The 21,251-nt window shown below is 38.9% G+C and overlaps 1 protein-coding gene across 3 annotated transcripts in view; it reads left to right on the forward strand.

The window, feature by feature from the left end:
• LOC113669139 (uncharacterized) overlaps window positions 1-21,184 on the forward strand; it is a 56,684-nt gene extending 35,500 nt beyond the window's left edge. For 2 of the 3 annotated variants that reach the window (XM_027185142.2, XM_089201600.1), the window contains 26 exons: window positions 213-495; window positions 907-1,016; window positions 1,313-1,505; window positions 1,977-2,273; window positions 2,872-3,147; window positions 3,731-4,060; window positions 4,614-4,916; window positions 5,185-5,633; window positions 6,072-6,363; window positions 6,538-6,831; window positions 7,094-7,258; window positions 7,677-7,885; window positions 7,972-8,260; window positions 8,453-8,755; window positions 9,223-9,366; window positions 10,029-10,316; window positions 10,765-10,921; window positions 11,302-11,404; window positions 11,528-11,690; window positions 11,844-11,936; window positions 12,076-12,177; window positions 12,733-12,828; window positions 13,201-13,296; window positions 13,928-14,107; window positions 19,900-20,076; window positions 20,215-21,184. In XM_027185142.2, coding sequence (XP_027040943.2) covers window positions 213-495; window positions 907-1,016; window positions 1,313-1,505; window positions 1,977-2,273; window positions 2,872-3,147; window positions 3,731-4,060; window positions 4,614-4,916; window positions 5,185-5,633; window positions 6,072-6,363; window positions 6,538-6,831; window positions 7,094-7,258; window positions 7,677-7,885; window positions 7,972-8,260; window positions 8,453-8,755; window positions 9,223-9,366; window positions 10,029-10,316; window positions 10,765-10,921; window positions 11,302-11,404; window positions 11,528-11,690; window positions 11,844-11,936; window positions 12,076-12,177; window positions 12,733-12,828; window positions 13,201-13,296; window positions 13,928-14,107; window positions 19,900-20,076; window positions 20,215-20,327 — 5,505 coding nt within the window. In that variant the 3' untranslated portion in view covers window positions 20,328-21,184. The remainder of the gene's footprint in view (window positions 1-212; window positions 496-906; window positions 1,017-1,312; window positions 1,506-1,976; window positions 2,274-2,871; window positions 3,148-3,730; window positions 4,061-4,613; window positions 4,917-5,184; window positions 5,634-6,071; window positions 6,364-6,537; window positions 6,832-7,093; window positions 7,259-7,676; window positions 7,886-7,971; window positions 8,261-8,452; window positions 8,756-9,222; window positions 9,367-10,028; window positions 10,317-10,764; window positions 10,922-11,301; window positions 11,405-11,527; window positions 11,691-11,843; window positions 11,937-12,075; window positions 12,178-12,732; window positions 12,829-13,200; window positions 13,297-13,927; window positions 14,108-19,899; window positions 20,077-20,214) is intronic. The other variant, XM_089201598.1, reaches the window with a different exon arrangement.
• Window positions 21,185-21,251: the final 67 nt, after the last annotated feature.

Raw genomic sequence — 21,251 nt, forward strand, 5'->3', positions numbered from 1 at the left:
GTGAGAAAGATGTTGAAAGATGAGATGCGTCCTCGGTTTTTTTTTTTTTAGTATTGTTTATTTATTCATCGATTTCTCCAGTTTTATATATGTCATAAAATTGGCAAGTTTTCATTTTGTGGATAACGTGCTCTTTTTGTAGAGATGAATTATATGAAATCCACATTAGGAAAGTACTGTTCGAATAAAGTGATTCGTTATGTGCTTTTCAGGTGCAAACTAAAATTTCCCCCGATGTGTGGTGTTACGCTAGTATGACGTGGAAGAATGATGTTGGCCTCAAGCTGTACCTTGATGGTTCTGAAGTGGTATCTGATTCTACCGGCAAAGACCTTGACCTTCAACTTAACACGAACAAACCAAATTTGTGCTTTGGACGGGACGTACAAGGCCAAGGCCATTTTGCTAAGTTTGCTATTGGAACATTCTCATCATTCAACACATATTTGTCGCCGCCAATGATGCGTAATGTGTACACGTTCTACTTTAGGAGTGGTGAGTGTTGGCGTTTGTTGTTGGGGTCTCATCAAGGGGCTAATGAAAGGGTGCTGGAGAAGTCAAAAGAAAGTTCAGGAAACGAATAAATGTAGCTTTTGTCGTATTTGAGAATTTTCCTTGCTCTTTATTCCTTCGTGTTTTTCTGTTGTTTGCTTTGATTGCCTCCGCTGCTTGTTTTACAATACATATTATAATTCTCTTGGGACCAACACAAATAACAATTGAAAAAAGCTACGTTTGTATGATATCGTAAATCACCTGGCCTGCAACTTGACTGCAAGTTCCAGAACACAGGCTTTGAGATGAGAGACGCGACATTTTTTGCAATTGAAATTCTCACATGAATTTTCCATAACGATTTCAAAAAGAGAGGAAATTGATTAAGCAAAGTTAATTTTGTCATTTTAGGCATGTTTGATGCATCTGCTTCGAACACAATTAAACTGCAAGTAAAAAATACATTTGACAAAGATGTGCAACTCATGTCAAGCGACAAAGAGCCATCTCAAGGTGTTCAGGTGAGGATTGGTATGCTAACACTAAATCTCTTGAGAATTTTAAGTTGTAATTTGCAAGAAGGTAGTGCATCTAAAGCTCTTACTGTTTACTGCGTCTCCTCTTTCCTCCGACGGATTGCTCGCTGAGTGCTGCTCGCACTCAGAAGCTAATTCCACCCACCTTGAGTCAGGACCCAGGGGTAATGAGCTGACAAAAATCAAATTACACTTTAAGTTACACTGGGAAAGGAGTAGGCTAAAACGGAAAGTTGTGCTGGTGTCCGCTTCATTTTGAAATTCCTTCTTTTTCTTCGCAGATTCTTAAAAAGTACACAATGGATGTTCGCAAAGAAGTGTCTCTTGGTCAACCGGTCACTTTCAGCGCTAAGGCCGGAGCTGTTAGTCTGTTGTTGAACAATCAGGACCAAGTCACAGTCTCCCCGGAACTGACTCGTAAAGGCTCGTTCGTGTTGGTTATCTCCAAGGAGAAGATGAACGGTGAAGGGGGAGGTAGGATCATTTACAGTTCCCTATGGCTTTAAACTAATAACTCTCACATGCTACTGTGATTAGTATTGCACCTGTTTGTCGTAAAGGATAGCATTGTTAATCTGAAGCAACCCCCATATCAGTCTTGACACTCACTTGGACAGGTCTCCTATAGGCTGTGTCCGACATCTTTCGATGAGTGCCAGGGAAAGTGTAATGAGCACATAAATTCAAGCTTTACTTATTAACAGCTTCTCATTTAAGTTTTATTTCACGGTTAAAACGCTCTGTGTTTGAGAAAAGTTTTGAATGTCTTAAGTAAATTTTGGGTGAAAAAGAACTTGAATTTCACTACCCTAACTGAGAAAAAATAACCTCTTAAGTCAGCACTTTTGTATGTTTTGTTTTGTCTTGTTTGTATTTTCATTTCGTCGTTTGTTTATTCGTTCGTTTGCATTTAACCATATTTGTGTACTATATATCTCGTTGTAGGAACTTCAGCCGTTGGTACGTATTATATTTCAATGAAGATAATGAACAAGTCAGGTAAAAATGTGGTGATCATGCCAAGTGACAATAATCCCCCTCAAGGATTCCCTGTTAAAAAAGGCTTCATGGTGTCTTTTACTAAGCCAACCACCGGAAATTCGGCCATCACGTTCAAGGTCATGGATCAGACTTTAACCCAGCTGATGAAGATTAATGGCAAGGATAAAGTTGAACTTATCCCAACAGAAGTTAAAAGTGCACCGAAGACATTCGAGGTTCTGGCACCAGGGATGTCGCAAGGTTTGTGGTTTAACTTTACATCCTGCCTCGTGGTGAATTTAAGGGTGGGTTTCCTCTCACGACGGAGTCGTAGTCGAAGTCGTAATCTGTAGTGCGGAGCGAAACAATGTGGTGAAAGTCAAACCGACGGAATCGAAACAAGAGTACAGAATCCGTCACTCATCATAAGTCACTGGATCGTAAGTTTGCGAGTACTGTGTGGAATCGGAAGAAAATGGAACTGTTCGAATTCTTCGGACCGACTCCAATTCTGTATTGCCTAAATTCCGCCAACGACTTCGATTTTGGATTTCTTCTTATTCATAATCGCTCTAATGACTCCAATTACAACTCCGACTCTGTCGCTGGTGAAAACCAACCTTTAAACTTCACACTTTTGTTTTCTTTTGTTTATTCTGTTTTTTGTTTTGTTTTGTTGTGTTTCATAATTTTTTAGTGTTTTTTTTTTGTCTGTTTTTTCCTGGTCCTTTTTACTAAGGGAAAGAGGATCCGGAAAAGATCAGTATCGTACAGCACAATTAGATATAGTATCTCCAGCCAATGCCCCGAGACCGTCAGTAGTAATATTAATAGAATTTGACGTATCTTTTTATAACAGGAGGACAGCAGTATTACTTAAGTGTTCGCTTTAAGAACAAGGCCGGACAAGACGTGATAGTCAAACCAAGCGACAATAACCCCGCCCAGGGATGGAAAGTAAAAAAGAACTTCATGATGGATATCACGAAAGGTACCGTGTCTGCTCAACCTGTGACACTAGTAGCTACATCAGCTGACGGCAAAACACCGCTGGCCATAAACGGTCATATGGAGGAGGCTCTAACGCCGCAGCTTACGAAGGATAAGAAGACAGAGTTAGTTCTTGGAACCCAGGGTAAGTTAATGGTGATAAAAACGACTTATTACAGATTAAGGGAGTAATTTTATGAAATTTATCTGCTCCGTCTGTTTTTGCTCTGCAGTCGTTTGCTTGTTCGTCCATCCGTAAGTTAGTTCGTTCGCTCATTGGTTTGTGTGTTTGTTGTGTAATTCGTGCGTAGGTTCGTCTCCTCTTTCCTTCGCTAGTTTACTAGTTCCTTCCTTAATTCGTTCACACGTTCGTTGGTCCAGCTGTAGTTTTGTTCATTTACTTGGTTACCATTCACTTAGTGGTCTACTTTACCTTTTAACGAGGATTTTTTTTTACTACATTGTTCGTTCAGAATCTAATTGTTTATTTGAAGGTTTTATATCCGGACTGGTCAATCAGTTTATATAAGCACTGTATATCACGTGCCTCTACGCTTATCACGTTTGAACAGATGTCTGAGGTTATTCTATGTGCGCAAAGGGAATGGAGAGTCACAAACGACTAGCTTCACGAACTCTTAATTTATTGTCATTATTTTTTATTTTAAACTGTTTTGATATTTTACCATGCATGTAATTCGGTATTTGTTTTTATTAATTCCCTTCAGTTACGGGAAAGAAGAAATCAGGAGTGCCCGTAGCCAGACAGCACATCGCTGAAAAACCGTCGCTTTACTATGTGACATTGAAAGTCAAGAACCGTGCAGGCAAAAAGTCCATCATAGCACCAAGCTATAAGGGTCTGAATGAGGGTTTCCACATTAACAGTGACTCCATTATGAAGATCACGCGCGAGTTCCAGAGCGCAGAGCCCTTACTCTTAAAAGCCTTTGATCCTGATTCCCATTTACCAATGATGATTAACAATCGTAAGAGCATTATCGTGAAACCCGCCAAGATTAAAGAAAAAGTTACTGATATCGTCATATCTCCTCTGAGTGAGTATATGTCCATTCTCATCTTCTTTTTAGCTCTCAGTTTTGTCTCGGAATAATTTTGAGAGCTTTCAATTCGATTCAAAGTTACTTAATAATGGATTATAGAGACTATCACTGACAACTACAACGCTTGTTTATGCATTCATTTGCACAACAGTGCAAGAGGCTACAAAAACAGAAAAACGGAAATTATTTAATAGGTGGAACTAAAAGGGTCAAGCGTTGTTTAATTGAGTTCCTTCCAATGAATCTCTCTCAGAGATAAGGGCCATGACTTCTTGCTCGCCAGAGTCAAAACTGAACGATTTAACGAGCTTTTGTAAATTGATATTTGGTTAGCATTTTTATATGTTACTCCTGTTACTACATGATTGGCTTTTAGATTTTAACTTTCATAACGCCTTCATTACTATTATTATTATTTGTTTTATTATCATAGTTATCCTGATAATTATCGTTAGTACTAATTTTATTGTTATTATTAGGGAATGTTTGAATCGATTGAAAATGAAGATCTTGATATCTGAGACTTATCTATTTTTCTCCTTGCTAGAAGGAGGACCCATGGGCCCTGAAGAGCGATACATTACACTGCTCCTCCATAATAAAGTTGGTCGTGAAATTAGGGTGACACCGTCGAGAGGCCGAAAAGGAGGGTATGTTGTCGCCAAGAATGGATACCTCAAGGTGTCTATGATTTTTCCCAAGAGCGGAGTTCTCTCTAAACCCGTCACATTTGAAGCAAAGGATCTGGAAACTCTGAGTGACCTAGAAATTGATGGTGATGTGAAAACGGTTTCAATTGCACCTGGAGAGTTCCCGGGTGAGGTGATTAATATGACCATCACCGCACCAGGTAAGTCGAATTTTGTTTGTTTGTTTACTTGTTTGGTTAGCCTGCGATTTGATGACGACTGTGTTGGAGCCAGAGATGTACTGCTTAAATGTTTTAGTATTCTGTGATTTTATCAGTAGAATAAACGATATTTTTTCGGATCGATCGGATTACGTGTAATGTTTAAGTTATTTTCTTGTAACTGAATGATCTGATTAGTGATTAAACGCAACAAAATCCTTCTTTCCACTGAACATGTAATTTATCATACACGCTTGTTTCTCATCAGCGCCTAAAATCAAGCCAGTCCATTCCTGGTCGATGTTGTCATTTGAAGACAGCCATATTCCGGTGGGACACACTCCTCCGGCTGACAAACTCTCTAGCAGCAGCATTATCTTTCATGCGCTTCATTCAACGTCCCAGGACATTCCTGGCAACCCCGACTTGAGGACACATGGAGACATGAAACTGGTCGACGGGGGTTTGTCGTTTGACGGACAGGACTCACATGCTGTAGCACAGGTCCCTGCCGATGATTGTGTGGTCAACACAGAGAAGTGCGCAGATGGGCTTACATTTAGTACAAAACTTAGGTTTGAGAAGGAAGACAGGGATGAGGAGCTGCGATACATTGTGGACACCGGTGCTCACAACCGGCGCATGCGTGGCTTTTCCATGTTTACTCGAGGACCCAGATTGTTTGCTTTGGTGAGGAATGCTGATAGAGAATGGATGGTAAGTTTTCGAAGGTGTAGCATTGAACACAAAAGAGAGAGTATAGTTTAGCTCATTTTGCACACTATTGACGTCAAAATCAAGTTTTTGCCATTATTCGGTCATTTGTGGTAACGAACTGAACAGTTAGGAGATATATTTGAAAAAAATATATTGAAGCAGATGCCCTCAAACCAGTTACAATTTTTTTCGACCAAAGCCCTTGTTCAAACAGTGTCCGTCTTTGAAAAGACTCGCTAAAGAAAGACTATTTTTACTTCCACGCCGTCAAAGAAATTGGTTATCAAATGCAGCCTCGACATAGCCATCAACTTAGCGCAACCCAAAGTGAAAAACTCATTTGAGAGACGTCGAACCTAAGTATTTGATTTCAATTTTCTTTTATTCCAACGAACTCTTCTTGTCACAAACTGAGTTGTACTCTTATTGATACTGTAGGTCGAAAGCCCGAAACTTATGCATAAATGGGTGTACGTTATGGTTACTTGGAGTAAGGAAGACGGAATGAAAATGTATTACAACGCAGACCTCCGCGTTCACAATGTCACAGGGAAACCAGTGCCCCTGACCTCAGTCACTTCATACAAGGACAACTTTGTGATTGGACGAGAGGTTGGAAATAACGGTCCTTTCCACCCTTCAGCATTTGATATGGCTTCTTTCACAACATTTGCTGGACGTTTAGCGCAAGATGATGTCAACGCTGCTTACATATTCTTTTGGAGTGGGTGTAAGTATTTCAACTTGTTGTGTCCGTAAGCTATAAGTGTTCTTTGATGTTTTCAACGAGCTGAGACCTGGAATTATTCATGGAAATCAATTGTAGGGCCGAAATGACGAACAGACTTTGCCCCTCGGGTTGAAAGCCGATCGCTCACTCTTGTGCCGTTCTCTTCCTTTGCAGTATCTGCTAAAATATATTATGCTTCTTTGTGCGTCACAAATGAAGTTGGCCGACCTGTTCTTCTGAAGCCAGACAAGGGTAACCCCCAAGGGTTTGAAATTGCGCCGGACTCCACCCTGGAGGTGACGCTAATGTCCATGTCAACAGACGGTGCCCCTATCAAGCCTGTGTACTTCATCGCTGAAGACAAACAGACCAACACCCATCTGAGAATCAATGATTTTGATAAAGCATTTCCTGTAACTCCCAGAGATGGAAGGAAGCTTTGTAAAACGCTGCTTGTAACTGTGGCACGTGAGTTCAGTTGGAAATATAAGCAAAACCTACTTTTTCGGTCGGAAAAGCATAGAGCAGCGGTGTTTGACGTTACTTTTAGTATTTAAGAGTAACCATTGGAGCCAACTAAGCGTGTCTTAAATTTTTATAATAGCTTTACAAGTTCGTCCTCACTGTACATGTCTTATTATAAGGATGAACGTGTCTCTTTTCTGTTTAAAATTTTGTATCGTGTTCAACAATAAAAGTAGTTGATAAAATACGATTTATTCCCATATAGCACCAAAATTGCGCTACAAGAAGATGTGGCCGCTACACAAAGTAGAGAATGGTCGACTTGTCGGAGACGATCCCGTGCCCGAGGCCCACGGAGCCATAGTTCCCCTGGAGGGGGGGCTGCTGTTGAATGGCAATGATTCCTGGCTGGATATGGGCGACTTTGAAGGTGAGTGACACACAGCGACTGAAAAACAACTGTTTGGTGAACCTATGCTTCTAAACTGTGACTAGAGATAAATCTTGTGGATAGGTGAAGCTACTGTCCCCTTTGCCTTATGCCGTGGAAAATCTCGAGAATGAACCGTTGAATTAAACAGATTAGAGAGTATGAGCAGTGAAACCACTCGGCTGCGCTCCGTGGTTACACCTTTGTTTTGAACATTGTTGACGTCATCTCTTTAATCAACAAGGTTATAGAGAATACAAAATTGTAGTCGATTTATTTAGGTAACAAGGCTATTTATATCCAATTAGTTAGTCAGTAACTGACAGTAAGTCTCTCTCTCTCTGTCTCAGTAAGTCAGTCAGTTAGTAACTCTGTTATTGCACCTTCTTTACATGGTCCATTGTCGCTTTCATTTAAGGTGAATGCCTGAGCAATCCAGACAAGTGTACCGCTGGTCTGACGTTCGGTGTAAGAATTAAGCTTGACGACGCAGCCAAAAGTTACAAGGACGAGCCTCACTACATTGTAGACAGCGGTGGCTCCAACAAGGAGTCACGGGGTTTCACGCTTTTCGTGAAGGACGGCAAACTGTACGCAGTGGTGTCTGTCCCGGATGAAGTATGGCGGGTAGGTTGTTATATTAATTCCCCAACAAGCTTTTCTTCTCACCGGTCTCGATGATTAATGGTTCGATCTTATTAATTTTTCAACAGGTTGAGTCAGACTTTGCCCTCAATGCATGGCAGTATATTATGGTGACGTGGGCACGTGAAAACGGCCTTGCATTGTATATCAACGGTACAGAGGTCACCCGAGCGAGAGGCTATATGCCCCAAGAGGGGGAACATGATAAAGATTCATACACCAGGCTTATCGTGGGGCGCAATGCGGCAGGAACACCATACGGTTACACAAGGATGGTCGCCTCATCGCTGGCGTTCTTCGATGCCGAGGTCCCAGCTGAAAGTGCCAAAGATATGTTCCTATACTTCTCAAGCAATGGTAAGAGTCTTGGTACACTTCTTTCCTTTTTTTTCTCTCGCTACCTATGAGTCATTTACCATTGGTAAATCTAGCATGAAGGTTCAAATCAGTAATGAAATAATATGTCGTCAGGATTTTCTTTGCCGGTAGCTCTTTAACAAAGCGAAGTAATAGGATTACTTTATAACTTGATATATATTGTCTTATTAGTCGAATCGTCGTCTTCAAATCGTTTCGTCAAAGTTCGTTTTGACAATAAAGCTGGTACTCAAGTGAAAGTCATACCAAGCAAAGGACAGAATAAAAACGAAGGATACACCGTGCAACCTCACATGACGTTGGATTTAAATTTTGAAGAGAAGGGCCAACAGAATGATATTCCTATCCAGTTTAGAGTCGAAAATCCGTGGGCGCCTGGGGACAAGTTACTGGTGAATGGACAGCAAGGTCTGGTGACAGTGGTGCCCAGTCCTAATAAGGATGACATCAAGCTCGTCACAATAACTGCAGCTTGTGAGTTCTTTATGTGTATCTGTTTGTATAAAAGGTAGAGAAAATCTAGAAATTTTAGCGCAAAGAAAATATATATTTCCAAAGGGCCACTTGAGGTTACAATTCGTTTGAATTTAGTTTGACCTCCTAGACGGTACAATCGTGAAGAAAAACGCTATAGAGAGGGTTAGCTTGTAATAGAAAGGTGGCAAGATAGCAGTAAAACTGACTAGATCATATAAATAGCTATGTATCATAATAACAACCGAAGGCGTTGAACGGTAATCGCATATGCGAGACAACGCGGTCAAGAAAATGATCAATTCATCAAGTCCAAGAGAGGCTAAGCTCAACAAAACTGCCAACTGCCTGGTCTTTTGTTCTCACAAGCACTCTGCCGGTTATTGAAGAAGCCAAGAAACTTTGATCACCAATGCGTCTGATCAATGTGTTAAATGCTCAGTATCCTTCTTTTCCCTTTTTACCAGTCCGTTGTCTTCAGCCTGAGGGACTGTTTAAAGACCCAACCGACATTACTCACTACATCCATTGTCATAAAGGCGAGCCTCACACCATGACGTGTCCGGACGAGATGACCTGGGACGATGCGCGAAAGTCGTGCTTTGGTAAAGGTAAATACCTTTTTCGATAGTAAATGTTTCTTTTTGATCAATCCTATAATAAGTTCAGCATGCGACATAGTTTTTTGTATGTTAAATTCTCATGATGTCTTGATTTTTCGTTCATTGGTCAATCAGTCATTTGGAGAATTCTTACTCCGATTTTTGGAAAAGAAGTGCTACTTTCTATCGATTAAGTAGAAATAAATAAAGGCGGTAAGTTTCTAAAGAAATTGTGGTGCTACGTCGTTGGGGGAGTATAACAGGATAATTTGGTTTATCAACTGAGTTGACAAATGTTGGTTAGCAACCGTAAAGAGTTTCTAAGCTGACGTTTCGAGCGTTAGCTTTTCGTCAGGAATATCCTGGCTGGTTGATAGTCAACCTGAAGTTGATAAAGATAATTAATCGTTAGAATAGGTTTTTAAATTTTGATGCTATGTACGTTACCCCTCTCTTCTGTCTAAAGGCTATTGTTAGAGAGGTCAGCTTTTCAAAATATGCTTGGACGGTTTATCAAACTTAATCATCCTCTCGTTGATATTTCACCAAATGTTTCGCTCGCTCGCTGACCTAATACAGTACTTGTCTGGCTTTATGGTGATCTTTTCTGTGTAACCTAAGTTGAGTCAGTACACCATCCCTAATGACGTTTTTCTTTGATGTTCCAACAGGTCGCGAGTCGACTCTGAACGGGTCTATATATTACTTTTACATTAAATTCACGAACAACGCTGGAAAGGATGCCGAGATTTTTATTCCCGGAACGAAGAAGACTAATGCCATTCCCTCCGGAAAATCTCTTTACCTTAAGTTCTCCAAGTACAAAATGGAGTCTGCTGACTTTGTCGCCCTCTCCCAACCGTTTAAGGAACCACTTCGATTAAACGACTTACCGATGATGAGCATAAAACCCGATTTAGACGCCGATAAAGTCGTTCCCGTCACCATTACAAATCCTCGTAAGTATTGAATAATTTAAGCCGCGTCTAAACGAGCCAGGTTTACCTGCCTGGGGAGCTTTTGAGGAAAACGTTTGCCGGATGAATTGGCCGTATAATTTTTGTGAAGCCCTCAAACAATTTCCTCGAAAAGTATCCTTCATCCAAACTAGATCAGAATTACCATGCACAAGAAAACTTTTCAAGGAGAGCCTGTAGTATTTTTCCATTTCCAATTAAGGGAAAACGTTATCAAATGAAAACTCGTCAAAGAAAACTTAGCATTTCTAAGCCGGTTATAGAGTTCGTGTATAGGGAACGTGGAGATTTATGTTGGAAACGTGTTGAGGGGCCGGGCTCTGAGTAATCAATTGACTCTATGCTTTTTATGAAATGTTTAAAAGGGAAATTTCAGCAAATTTATAGTATTTCGATACATAGCTGCAATGATTTTCGCCTTATTTTTCAGCGTATTACTACACAGTCTCAGTCAAGACTGGAAATAAATACAAGGGAGGTACCGATGGGAAAATATTTCTCCGACTTGGCGGCGACAGAGGTTCTACTGACAAGATTCAGTTGACTTCCAATGTACCCATGGGAGTAAGGCACTTCAGGACAGGACAGTAAGCTAACTTTGTACTACAACTTGTATCGGTTGATAAAGTGCAAAAACGCTTCATTTGAGATGTTTGGTGAACTACAGCGAGGTCTATGATTTAATCTGCTCTTGCAACTGAAGGCTTCTTGGATTATTTGCAATGTCTCGTACAAGCACCTGTTCAAAGCAAGAGACTGTAAACTAATCTCTTGGTCCAAAGGCGTGACTTTTTTGTGGACAGTTACTCAATCGACGATAACTGTCGATTATTGGCGATTAAGATTTTCGCACTAAAGCTCCCTCAGCGAAAACTTGGAGTATGTGCATTACGACTGGGAGTATTTAACCAATAATAACAGAGGATATTGAAAGATCATCCCTCATAATTTTCTTTCCGCTTTTAAGGCTTGACACGTTCCGAGTTGCAGCTTCCGATATCGGATTAATTACAAAAGTGTTTGTGGAGATGTACAATACTGGACAATCGAAGAAGTGGTACCTAGAAAAGGTGGGCGGTGAACTGTAAGGTTTTATGCTTTCGTTGAAATGTACACATTTGAAATGAATATATGCGTCTTAAAACGTTCATGGCTGCATAAAGTCTCATTACTCATCTTGTTGTTTCTTTCAGATTTCTGTCAAGGATATGAAAGGTAGAAGGTTTGATTTCCCTGTCAATGACTGGATGGATGCTAAAGAAGGTGTCTTTGCGCAATCAGAATTGACCCTCTCCTCCAATGGTTTCCACGACCAGCCCTTGAAACCAGCTGTTAAGCCACAACCCCTGGGTTTGAGTGCGTTTTTTTCTTTTTATTTTATTTTCTTCTGTTATCAATCGCGCTATATTTTTTTTATTTGCAAAAGAACCGTAAAATTGTGGCACGTAATTACAGATGTTCTGAATAAGTTGACCTTAATTGCGGTTTTTTTTTCTTTCAATCACGAAGATGACTGCACCGAGCCTTGCCAACATGGTGGAACTTGTGTAGAGGGACAATGCATTTGTCCCTTGAATTATGAAGGAGAACACTGTGAGGACGGTAAGATCTTCAACGTAACATTGATTTGCTTAATTTTCACCCATTTCATCTTGCCTTATCCTTCATCCCCTTTTAGAAACCTTACACAGCTGTTCTTTTTACTGTTTGCAATTGATTTCTATTTCTTCTGCTTATTTAGCTGTTTGCTCTGTGACCTGTTTCAATGGAGGTCAATGTACAGATCCCAGCTCCAACAACTGCTCTTGTCCGCAAGGTTACACAGGCTCTCTGTGTCAATCACGTAAGTTGTCTTGAAATCTTCTTGCGGTTTTGAAGTCAGTAAACTTTCGAGCTAAGACACTACATACACCTGACTTCAAACCAAAATAAGAATTCTTTGTTGAGATAATTTGCGATATGCTTTGAAAGGAAAAACACCAGAGACAATACCGATCGGGCGTTCCCTGGCTAAAGGGCCTGTATTGATTACACTCTGTATTATGGTTATATAAAATACATCCCACCTACACAGTTACATTGTACAATCTCTGAGGCTAACCATTTGCAGTAATTGCACATTAGTAACGGTTGCTTCATACCAGGAACGGTCATTACAAAATATAGATAAGGTTTTGAACGTGTACTTAGTTCAGATCTCAAACTGACGGGAATGAAAGCATATGTCTCTTGTTTAGTTTTAGCTGTCATCTTAGGGAGAATTTTTACATTTTAATCTCTGGGATTTCCAAACTAGCAAAAGACATCCATTAGCCCCTTCCACAAACATTTAGCTTCTTGTAATCTAAATTGCAAAAGACACGAATTAAAACTAACGAGCCATGGTTAATTTTCTTAGCTGTCTGCAACGGCTACTGTTTCAATAACGGCGAATGCACTGAGCCAGAGAGCTGTACTTGCCCGCCAGGGTACAATGGTAAAAGATGTGAAATATGTAAGTAAGCTTTACATATTTAAGCTAACAAGAACGTTATGTGTGTCTCTTCAGAGAACAAAACTCGAGCTATTAAACTTGTTGTCGTTGTTGTTTGATATTTGTTTTTTGTTTTGTTTTGTTTTGTTTTGTTTTTTTTGTATTTAGTCGTTGTTGTTGTTATTTTTTTTCTTTTAAATTATTTCAATGCATTACTCAGTAGACGTAAGTTAAGACACTAAGTTGGCGTGGTCTTAATATTTCAAAAAACTTATTCCCGTTTTTTCGCCAAACTAACCATTGCTAGAGAAGCACGGCTAGTCATAGCGAGTGGTTGGTATTTGTTGATTAACCCCAACTCATAGTCATTGTACGTTGCTTTTATTTGCCCAGCTGCATGCAAGCCAGATTGTTTGAACGGTGGAACTTGTAACGCCGATGGAACCTGTGAATGTGCACCTGGCTACTCAGGTCCATCTTGTAGAATCGGTACGTCAATTATGAATGATATTTAGCGATCCTTCAGACCAAGTATTACTACTGAGAGGAAGGTAGGAGACGCTATAAGGTAGTACCCTGAGCCCCAACACCATGAGTCCCAGGACGAGAGGTCCTGGCTTACATCCCTCCCAGGATGCCTCTCCCCGCTTAGAATTGAAGTGAATTAGAAAAATGGATACTAGCAAGGGAATGCGTTCGGTAACTCTAATGCAAAATAAGCTTGAAGAGCTCTGAATAGATTGGAAGCTTGTGCCCTGACTGTGTTTTATTTAAGAAGCACAGTCGCATGCCTTCACAGGGGTCTTGCGTCGAAGTGAGGTACCTCATCTGCATAGAACTGTTGATACATAAACGTTTCAGGGGAAATCGAAGCTCACAAGGCTTACTATCAAACTAAAACCACATTTTCAAGAGACCTTATTATCTTTTTCATATCAGAAGAGACTAGTTTCAGACCATTTACATGAAATCTAAACTGGACCTCATTTCGTACGAGTAAAACCCCAACGCTACACCTTTCTAACACAACACGAAACGTAAAGAAATATGTGCCCCTGTTAAGTCTCCCTTTGTTTGTCAAACAAACATAATTATCTTTCGGGTCATTCTTGTTTTGCAGGGAATCTTTGTGGACTACCACCAAATAACGGGCCGTGTTTATCTGAGATAAAAGATGCTCTTTCTTCACCCAAGAAAAACACCCTGACTCAAGCTTGTGTTAATTATTTATCGGACATACAGAGCAGTTGTTCGCTGGGAAAAGGCTCGTCGAGCTTTGCAGAATGCGAAAATATTTGTGGTAGGTCTTAAACATCAGTTATACGGTTTGATTTTTAGTTATAATTACATATATTTTTTTCCCGTTTTTACGACCGTTTGTTTAACTGTGCTAAATTTAATTCGTATAAGTCTTTATCCATCGTCCAACGAATGAAATGTTTCAAGACGAACGCGTTTCTTGCGAGTTTTCTCGTGCGTGTTCGTGTGTAGATCCATGTTTGGATAGCCGCACTCTCACTCGTTCCCGTTTTTACGACCTTTAGCTCAACTGTTAGATTTAATTCGTATGATACCTTTAATAAAAGAAAAATTTCTTACATGAAAGAAATTGTTTGAAGCTCTTATTACGGAACGTCATCGACACCTAAGTGCGGAACATAATTCTACCCAAAATTTAAGTCTTGGTCCAACGTCCAACGGCTGAACTGGTTCAGGACGAACGCGTTTTTTGTGAGTTTTCTTGTGCGTGTGTAGATCCATGTTTGGATGGCCACCTTACGTGTTAACACTGGTCCACCACTTATTTCGAGAGAACTGGAAGGTGTCTGTGCCAACGTATTATATTTGATAGAAACGAAACACTCTGTGACCGTAAAATGTTTTTGAAATACTACTGGATTTTTCTTTTCTGTTCATTTTTACTGAGTTCCTTGATGTATCCTGATAGCGGATTCGTGTCACAACTCACGTCCCCGTATCATATCACATCACATCGAAGGCACGTGCTCAAGTAGAACAGATACCTGGTTAGACATAACATAGAGCGAAAAAAACACTTTGAACCGATGTTTAAGTTGTTTTATTGGCCAATTTTGATGTAAAATTTACACCTGGTTTTTGATACAAGAAGCATTAGTCGTCAGTTTTATGGTGTGAGCCTTTGTGTTGTATCAGTACATGAATGACCAGGAGAAGCTGGCCCAAATCTCTTTCTTCCAATGACCTCTAACCATGAATTCCACAAACGTTTGCCAGCGGACGTGACGGCCAATGTTGGAGATTAAGTTATGTTCGTCTTAAATATCGATGAAACACGAGTTTTATTGTCTAGCCAGGACAAGTGTCCTTGGCGCTCTAGTAGTCACGATGTAAGGTATTTGATTTTGATTTAGACGTGCAAAGTCGCACGTTGATGTCCTTCGTGTGCCTCCAGGTGAATTTCTTGATGAGTGGAGTCACGTTCCATCTCAGCATGTAAGCCTTCATGTATTGAATTTTAGCAAAATGCGACAACTACATTTAGAGGAAAAGTGAAGTAAGATTTTAAAACTAGTTTTAAGGCTACTCTATCGTTAAATGTACCCTATAAATTTAAGTGTATCAAAAGCAAACTCGCAATGTGTATTCCGAACAAGCTACATTTACTGTTGTCACATACGTCTTTACGCGCGAAATTTATTCTAACCACCAAGAGCAAACGAATCAATACAAAACAAAGCGAAACGAAGCGAAGCAAAGCGAAGCCATCAAATATTATTGAGTCTGAAATAAGCAGCTATTTAACTAGACTTCAACAGACGGAGAACCATCCTGAATTACCAGAAAATAAAACTAACCAAGACATACAAGATGCAAAATAAGATCTATCATACAAAACAGAAGAAGCACTCAATTTAAGACTAAATAACCAAAGGCATAAAAACGCGAAAACTAAACTGGGCAAAAATCGAAAAATACGAATAGAGACAATAACGGAATTTTGGCGCCTATACTCAATAAGAAATTTCTATCGATTGTGATTTGCACACGATTCTCTGTCTCGAATTTTCTGACTCTGTCAATCGTTAACAATATACACACGTCAATCGATGGTCGAACCTACAATACGGCGGATATTTTGTGCAGTATTTTTCCAAGCTCTGTAGGGGCGAGGAAAAATGAGAAAAATGTAAAAAATGTCCGCTCGTACTATATGTTAACCATCGAATAAGGAATTTCATTATTCGACTAATTTAAAGCTCTAGTTTTCCAGATGCATCCTATAGCCTCATATGAAGTTCGAACTGATCTCATAAGGCGTACGCCAAATACGAACTACACAAACGCAAGCATAAAGTGTTGGAGCGCTCAAAGGCTCGTTGTATCTGAAGCGAAGTTTATATCGTTCAGAGCGGCCATTTTGTTGCTTCACTTTTCCTTGTTCGACAGTGAAATGCTGTGGCATATTTTCCTCGTTCTAGTGCCGTAGTATGGTAAAATGGCGTTATTGTGGAATAAAATACTTTTTACGCTCTATCTTTTCAGTAGCTCACATTCGACTTGAGGGAATTTGATATGAAAGTGGCTTCCTACACTTTACCTGTTTCCCTTTTAATTCACTTCAATTTTTAGATAAATTCAGAAAATTCCGTGATTTTGATTGAAAAATAATCGATACAGTGAATGCTGAAAATATTGTAAATATAGAAGTGATAGTTCACATCTCTCCGTCCTGAGATGTTTTGCCTGATCGAAAATTTCTCTTTCGCAATAAATTGTTCTTCATATATGCCGCGTGCATCTAAAGCCTCTATTAACTGCTAATAGAAACGGCAAAATATTTAAAAATTCGACTTGATGTTTTATAGAGATATGCGTGAAAATTGATTTTCCAAATACAGAATTCTTATAATCCTTTTACTTTGAAAAGGTTCTTCGTTACCAATTGAAATTGTTCTTCTCTTCCTTAAATGTTGCGGTGTGTGTCACTGAATTCTTCCTTGTAAGCAGATTTTCTATCGCTCACGTTTTGAGCTGAACGAATATTTTATTCATATTTTTCATAGGAATTGTTTCGTATATTCTTCAACATTAATATTAAAACAGATTCGTCACAACGCAAACGGATGTTCAACATTCCGTTAAAATTAGTGCCCTTTGGAAAATATCCGCAAATAACCACAAGAGTATTCAGTCTACGTTTCAAACATTCTATGTTTGAGGGCAGAACCTTGAGAGAGATTGCTTTGCGTCACAACAAAGTGTAACTTGTAAACCATTTACCCCGAATTAACCGCTATCACGGAAATGACCTCAGCCGTTCTGGCGGTCTAATTCCTGCTCGCGTTTCTCCAGTCCTGCAATTATGTGAATGAAATCATATTTTGGGAAATAGAATTTAACTGCGTAGTAACCATTAAAGACTCCGTGTCTTCCTCGAGACATATCTGTGATGTCATTTCTTTGATCTTTTGAAGAGCAAGTAGCCTATCGACTCTATAAACAGCGATAGATTTTTTTACGTGAACACAAGCGACATTCTGGCTTTGTGAAATCTGCTTGTTTTAACTTGGAGATTTCGTAGGCAGCTTGGAAGATAAACCTTCGTGCTGATCGGCTGTTTCGATTGCTTTAGTTTTCTTTTCGTTGCATTCTACTATATGAAATGCTCTGATGATTTGAGCGAAAAAGGTAGAGGAGTTTTGAAGAGTCTGTCTTTTCAAGATCAAATTAGAACGGTAAGCTAATTTCGTGTCTCTGTCCTCTTGGATTTTGTTACGACATGATCAAGATAAACCTTATTGTACTTATACCAATTCAGAACATTCATTCTTTCAAGAACCAAAGAGTAAAAAAATATTTATGTTTTTGTATCATGAGGTTTATTTGTCTGTGGTGGTATTAAAAAGTAAAATGAGTGACTTATTCTGGCTTTATCAGTGGACACAACACGAAAACATCACGGCTAAAAATTTTTTTAATCGACTTTCGACTACTCGGCAACAACAAAACTTTGGAATTCTTCTCAAAGGTGTATACGTGCTTTTGATCATGTTTAGGCTCTCATCTGACCAAGAAATGATTGCATATGAAGTAAGGTTGTGCCAAAATCAATTGGAATATATTATAAGGCAGGGCAGTCACGTTTTTTCTGTTCTTCACCTCTATTAATTATGTCAACATTGTTTAAGTTATTAAAGCAGATGTGTTAAGTAGAATCACGGACACTTGAAATTCATGAGAAACGAACAAAAGATGTGTGCAATATACCTAACTGTCATTATATTTACAATTCCCTTGCGGCTGAGGCACGTACTGTGTGAGACAAGGATGTGATTATGTGACACAAAAGTACCCCGATCAAAAGATATTGATCCGGTGTTTTGATCTGTTTATGTGGTTCGGTACTGTAGATATTTGTGTCGGGTTTGGTTTTATTTAGTAAATCTTGTTTTTCTTTTCTCACATCAGCCTTGTCGCCGGTTTTTTGACCCTCGTAAATTCTCACATTCGTATTATTCTTGTCGCATCGCGGAAGGAAACGAACGTATTTGTTTATAATAATCTATTAGTATTCCGATGATGTCTTTTAGAAGTAGTTGTTTATCTTCCTTTCTGGAAAATTCTCTTGCGCTCATGATCATTGCAGTTTTTGACACCTTAGTTTGAGTGCTAATTATTCGCTTGAAGATGATTACAGAAAGCTTGCTTTAGCATTTTATTTTCCATTTTTTAGTTGTGCTGATTATTTTTGGAAATAGAATCACTACTTAAAAATTTGCAAATCAACTGTTAAGATTTTCATATTTCCGTTTAGAGAGCCAAGTGATGTTTACTACAAACTCCATTTTGCCAACGTTCATTTTACGTTGTGTTAGCTGTTTGTGTTGCTTCGATCAACATAATGAAAAACATACCGTAATACTTCGAGAGTTTTCGTCTATTGTGTTAGGGAATTAAATATATCGCATTCACATGAATACTGATTTTACTTCAACGTCAGGGCACCTTAAAAATATGAGTGTGTTTTAAATTAGCTCCAAAGATTTTTTGTTTTCGTATAGGTGCGAGAACAATTTTTAAACAACTAAAGAGTTGCTGTTGATTAAACGCTCTCTTATCTTTGCCTTCCTTGTCTCAAACTTCTCTCTCAATCAATTTTAAGGGGATTGGGAGAGATTTAACGGTATTAGGAGCGCATTTACAAAACTGAGTGAAAAAGCAAGCTTCTCGTGAGGTTGCAACCAAAATTGCTCGGAGTGTATTTTATAAACAGCTTAAAAGGCTATTGCTCTCACGTTGGCGAATCGATAGATGTTTGATTAAAAAATCAAATCTGTCGGTTCTTATTTCCTCGCCCACGTAGAAGCCCTCCTTCCATTTGGTAACCATTGGTTATCCATGCTCCATCTTACATCATAGGTCTTAGTTACGGTCACAAAATTTTGGGCAACAATTCTCGTTTCATCCACCAAGTCCTGGATTCAAAACAGACGTTCTTATGTGTCGAGACAAGATAAATTGTCTGAAAGATGTGCTTAAAGTATTAAAATCTACTTTCATCTGCGATTGCTGACACGATCGGAATTTTTTTTTCACAAAACTGGAAATATATTCCAAACACGTGTCAATGTCTGCACCTATCTACGTTACTCGTTAACTGTAGAAAGCCAAATGCACAATAGTTAAGCCCGTTGACTATTCAGCCTCCGAGAATACTTAATTGCCCTGCCATAAAGAAAATCTATTTTTACAACTAATCACCATAGAGAATTATGTTTCCACTCGGTGAATTCTTATTTTATTCACGATGATAAGATTGAAATATATTATTGAAGATAAATTTTCGTATATCTAAGCTTGTCTTTCATGTACTCGCGAATCACGATAATTCTATATTTACTTACATAATTCACGCTTATTTGACTTACAAATAAACGCTACTGAGCAAAACTTTAATGCAGGATTATTTTTCAAATCTCTTGCGTGTTTTTTGCTTAGTTGAAAAAAAGGAAAGAAAAAATGGAAGGAAATGGTTTGAATAAAGAAGAAAAAACGACATCAGATTGGAGTACGTATCATCCGACATTTTGCCGTGTTTTTGTTTTTCAGGAGAAGGTGCAGTCATCTGCACGAGTGTCTGGAGAAGTAATAAATGTAGCACGGAAGAACTGAAATACTATTTTGACCCTTCTACCAACATGTGCCAGGCGTTCAAATACTACAGCTGTGTGGGTAATGATAATAAGTTCGGCAGCCTAAAAGAATGTCAGGACAGCTGCGCTTCAAGTAAGTAATTTAGTGATTAAGCGCCACAATGATGTCGGTTGAGTTTTACTTTTTTAGAAAATTTTTCTTACTGAGATGAATTTAAGCAGTTTTTTGCGATTCAAAATTGCGTTCTGAAATGAATTTTTCATTTTACAGGTACAAAACAAAGACGTGAGTTATCCAACAGAACTCGAACGTCAAGATCGAATGGTCATTTTAGAACGATAGTAGAAAGATTACACGACATAGCCAGTCAGTCAGCGAGATGAAAATAAGAAATCACAGCATGTAATTAAAAAGAAAAACATTGAACGTCCAGAATGAACAGATCGAAAAATATTTTGAACAAGCCATCGAGACCTTTCTGTAAAGGTCTATTGCTACAGTTGTGATATTTCAGTTGAGTGAAGACCGTGATGCAAACGTAGTTCCTCGTTTTTTGTCGGTCTGACTGACATTCTCCGTTCTAAGTTACCTCCTTACTGGTCTCACGTAGAGAAAAGCGATGAGTTCTTCCTTGATATTTATTTCACCCATCGTACGAGGCTACATGAATACCGAAGCTACGCAGGAACTATATAAGGAAGGACTTGTTGGTATTTATAGACTAAGAGAGTATAGCACAATAATGAAAAACCATACAGAATATTTCCTTTAATATGTAGGGCCTCGGTAATTTTACACAATTTACTTTGAAGCGTTTTGATTTTAGAAAAAAAGTGTGCAATTTCCATTTGAAAGCATTTCCAAGTTGTGTCAAAATCGATTAATTTTGTACTTTAACCATAATTGTTTGTTAATGTGGACAACGTCCAAATTGTCTGACTTCTTTTTTATGTCGCACGTACAACACCGTTGTATTTAAAATCAATGATGTCGGCGAGTTTATCGAATTCCTTATTATTTTACCTTGGCTCTTTAATTTTTCAGGAACTAATAAAAAGAAAGTTCGAATAAAGTCTCTCTTCTTTACTCCCAAGGAAGGTTTTTAATTATTTGGAGTAGAAAAATTGCTTATTCATGATGTCATCTAAATCTTATGACTTTGTTGGACTCATGTACTCTGTGTCATTGTATAGATCACTGAATAGAAAAAAACTAAATCAATAAAACGCCTGACAGATTCCGCAGTGTGAATGTTTTGTTCTCTCGCTTAAATATTTAGTGTGAATTTGTAGGATAAAGGAATGATA

The sequence above is a fragment of the Pocillopora damicornis genome, chromosome 3, assembly GCF_964200805.1.
Source record: "Pocillopora damicornis chromosome 3, jaPocDami1.2, whole genome shotgun sequence".
Taxonomy (NCBI): domain Eukaryota; kingdom Metazoa; phylum Cnidaria; class Anthozoa; order Scleractinia; family Pocilloporidae; genus Pocillopora; species Pocillopora damicornis.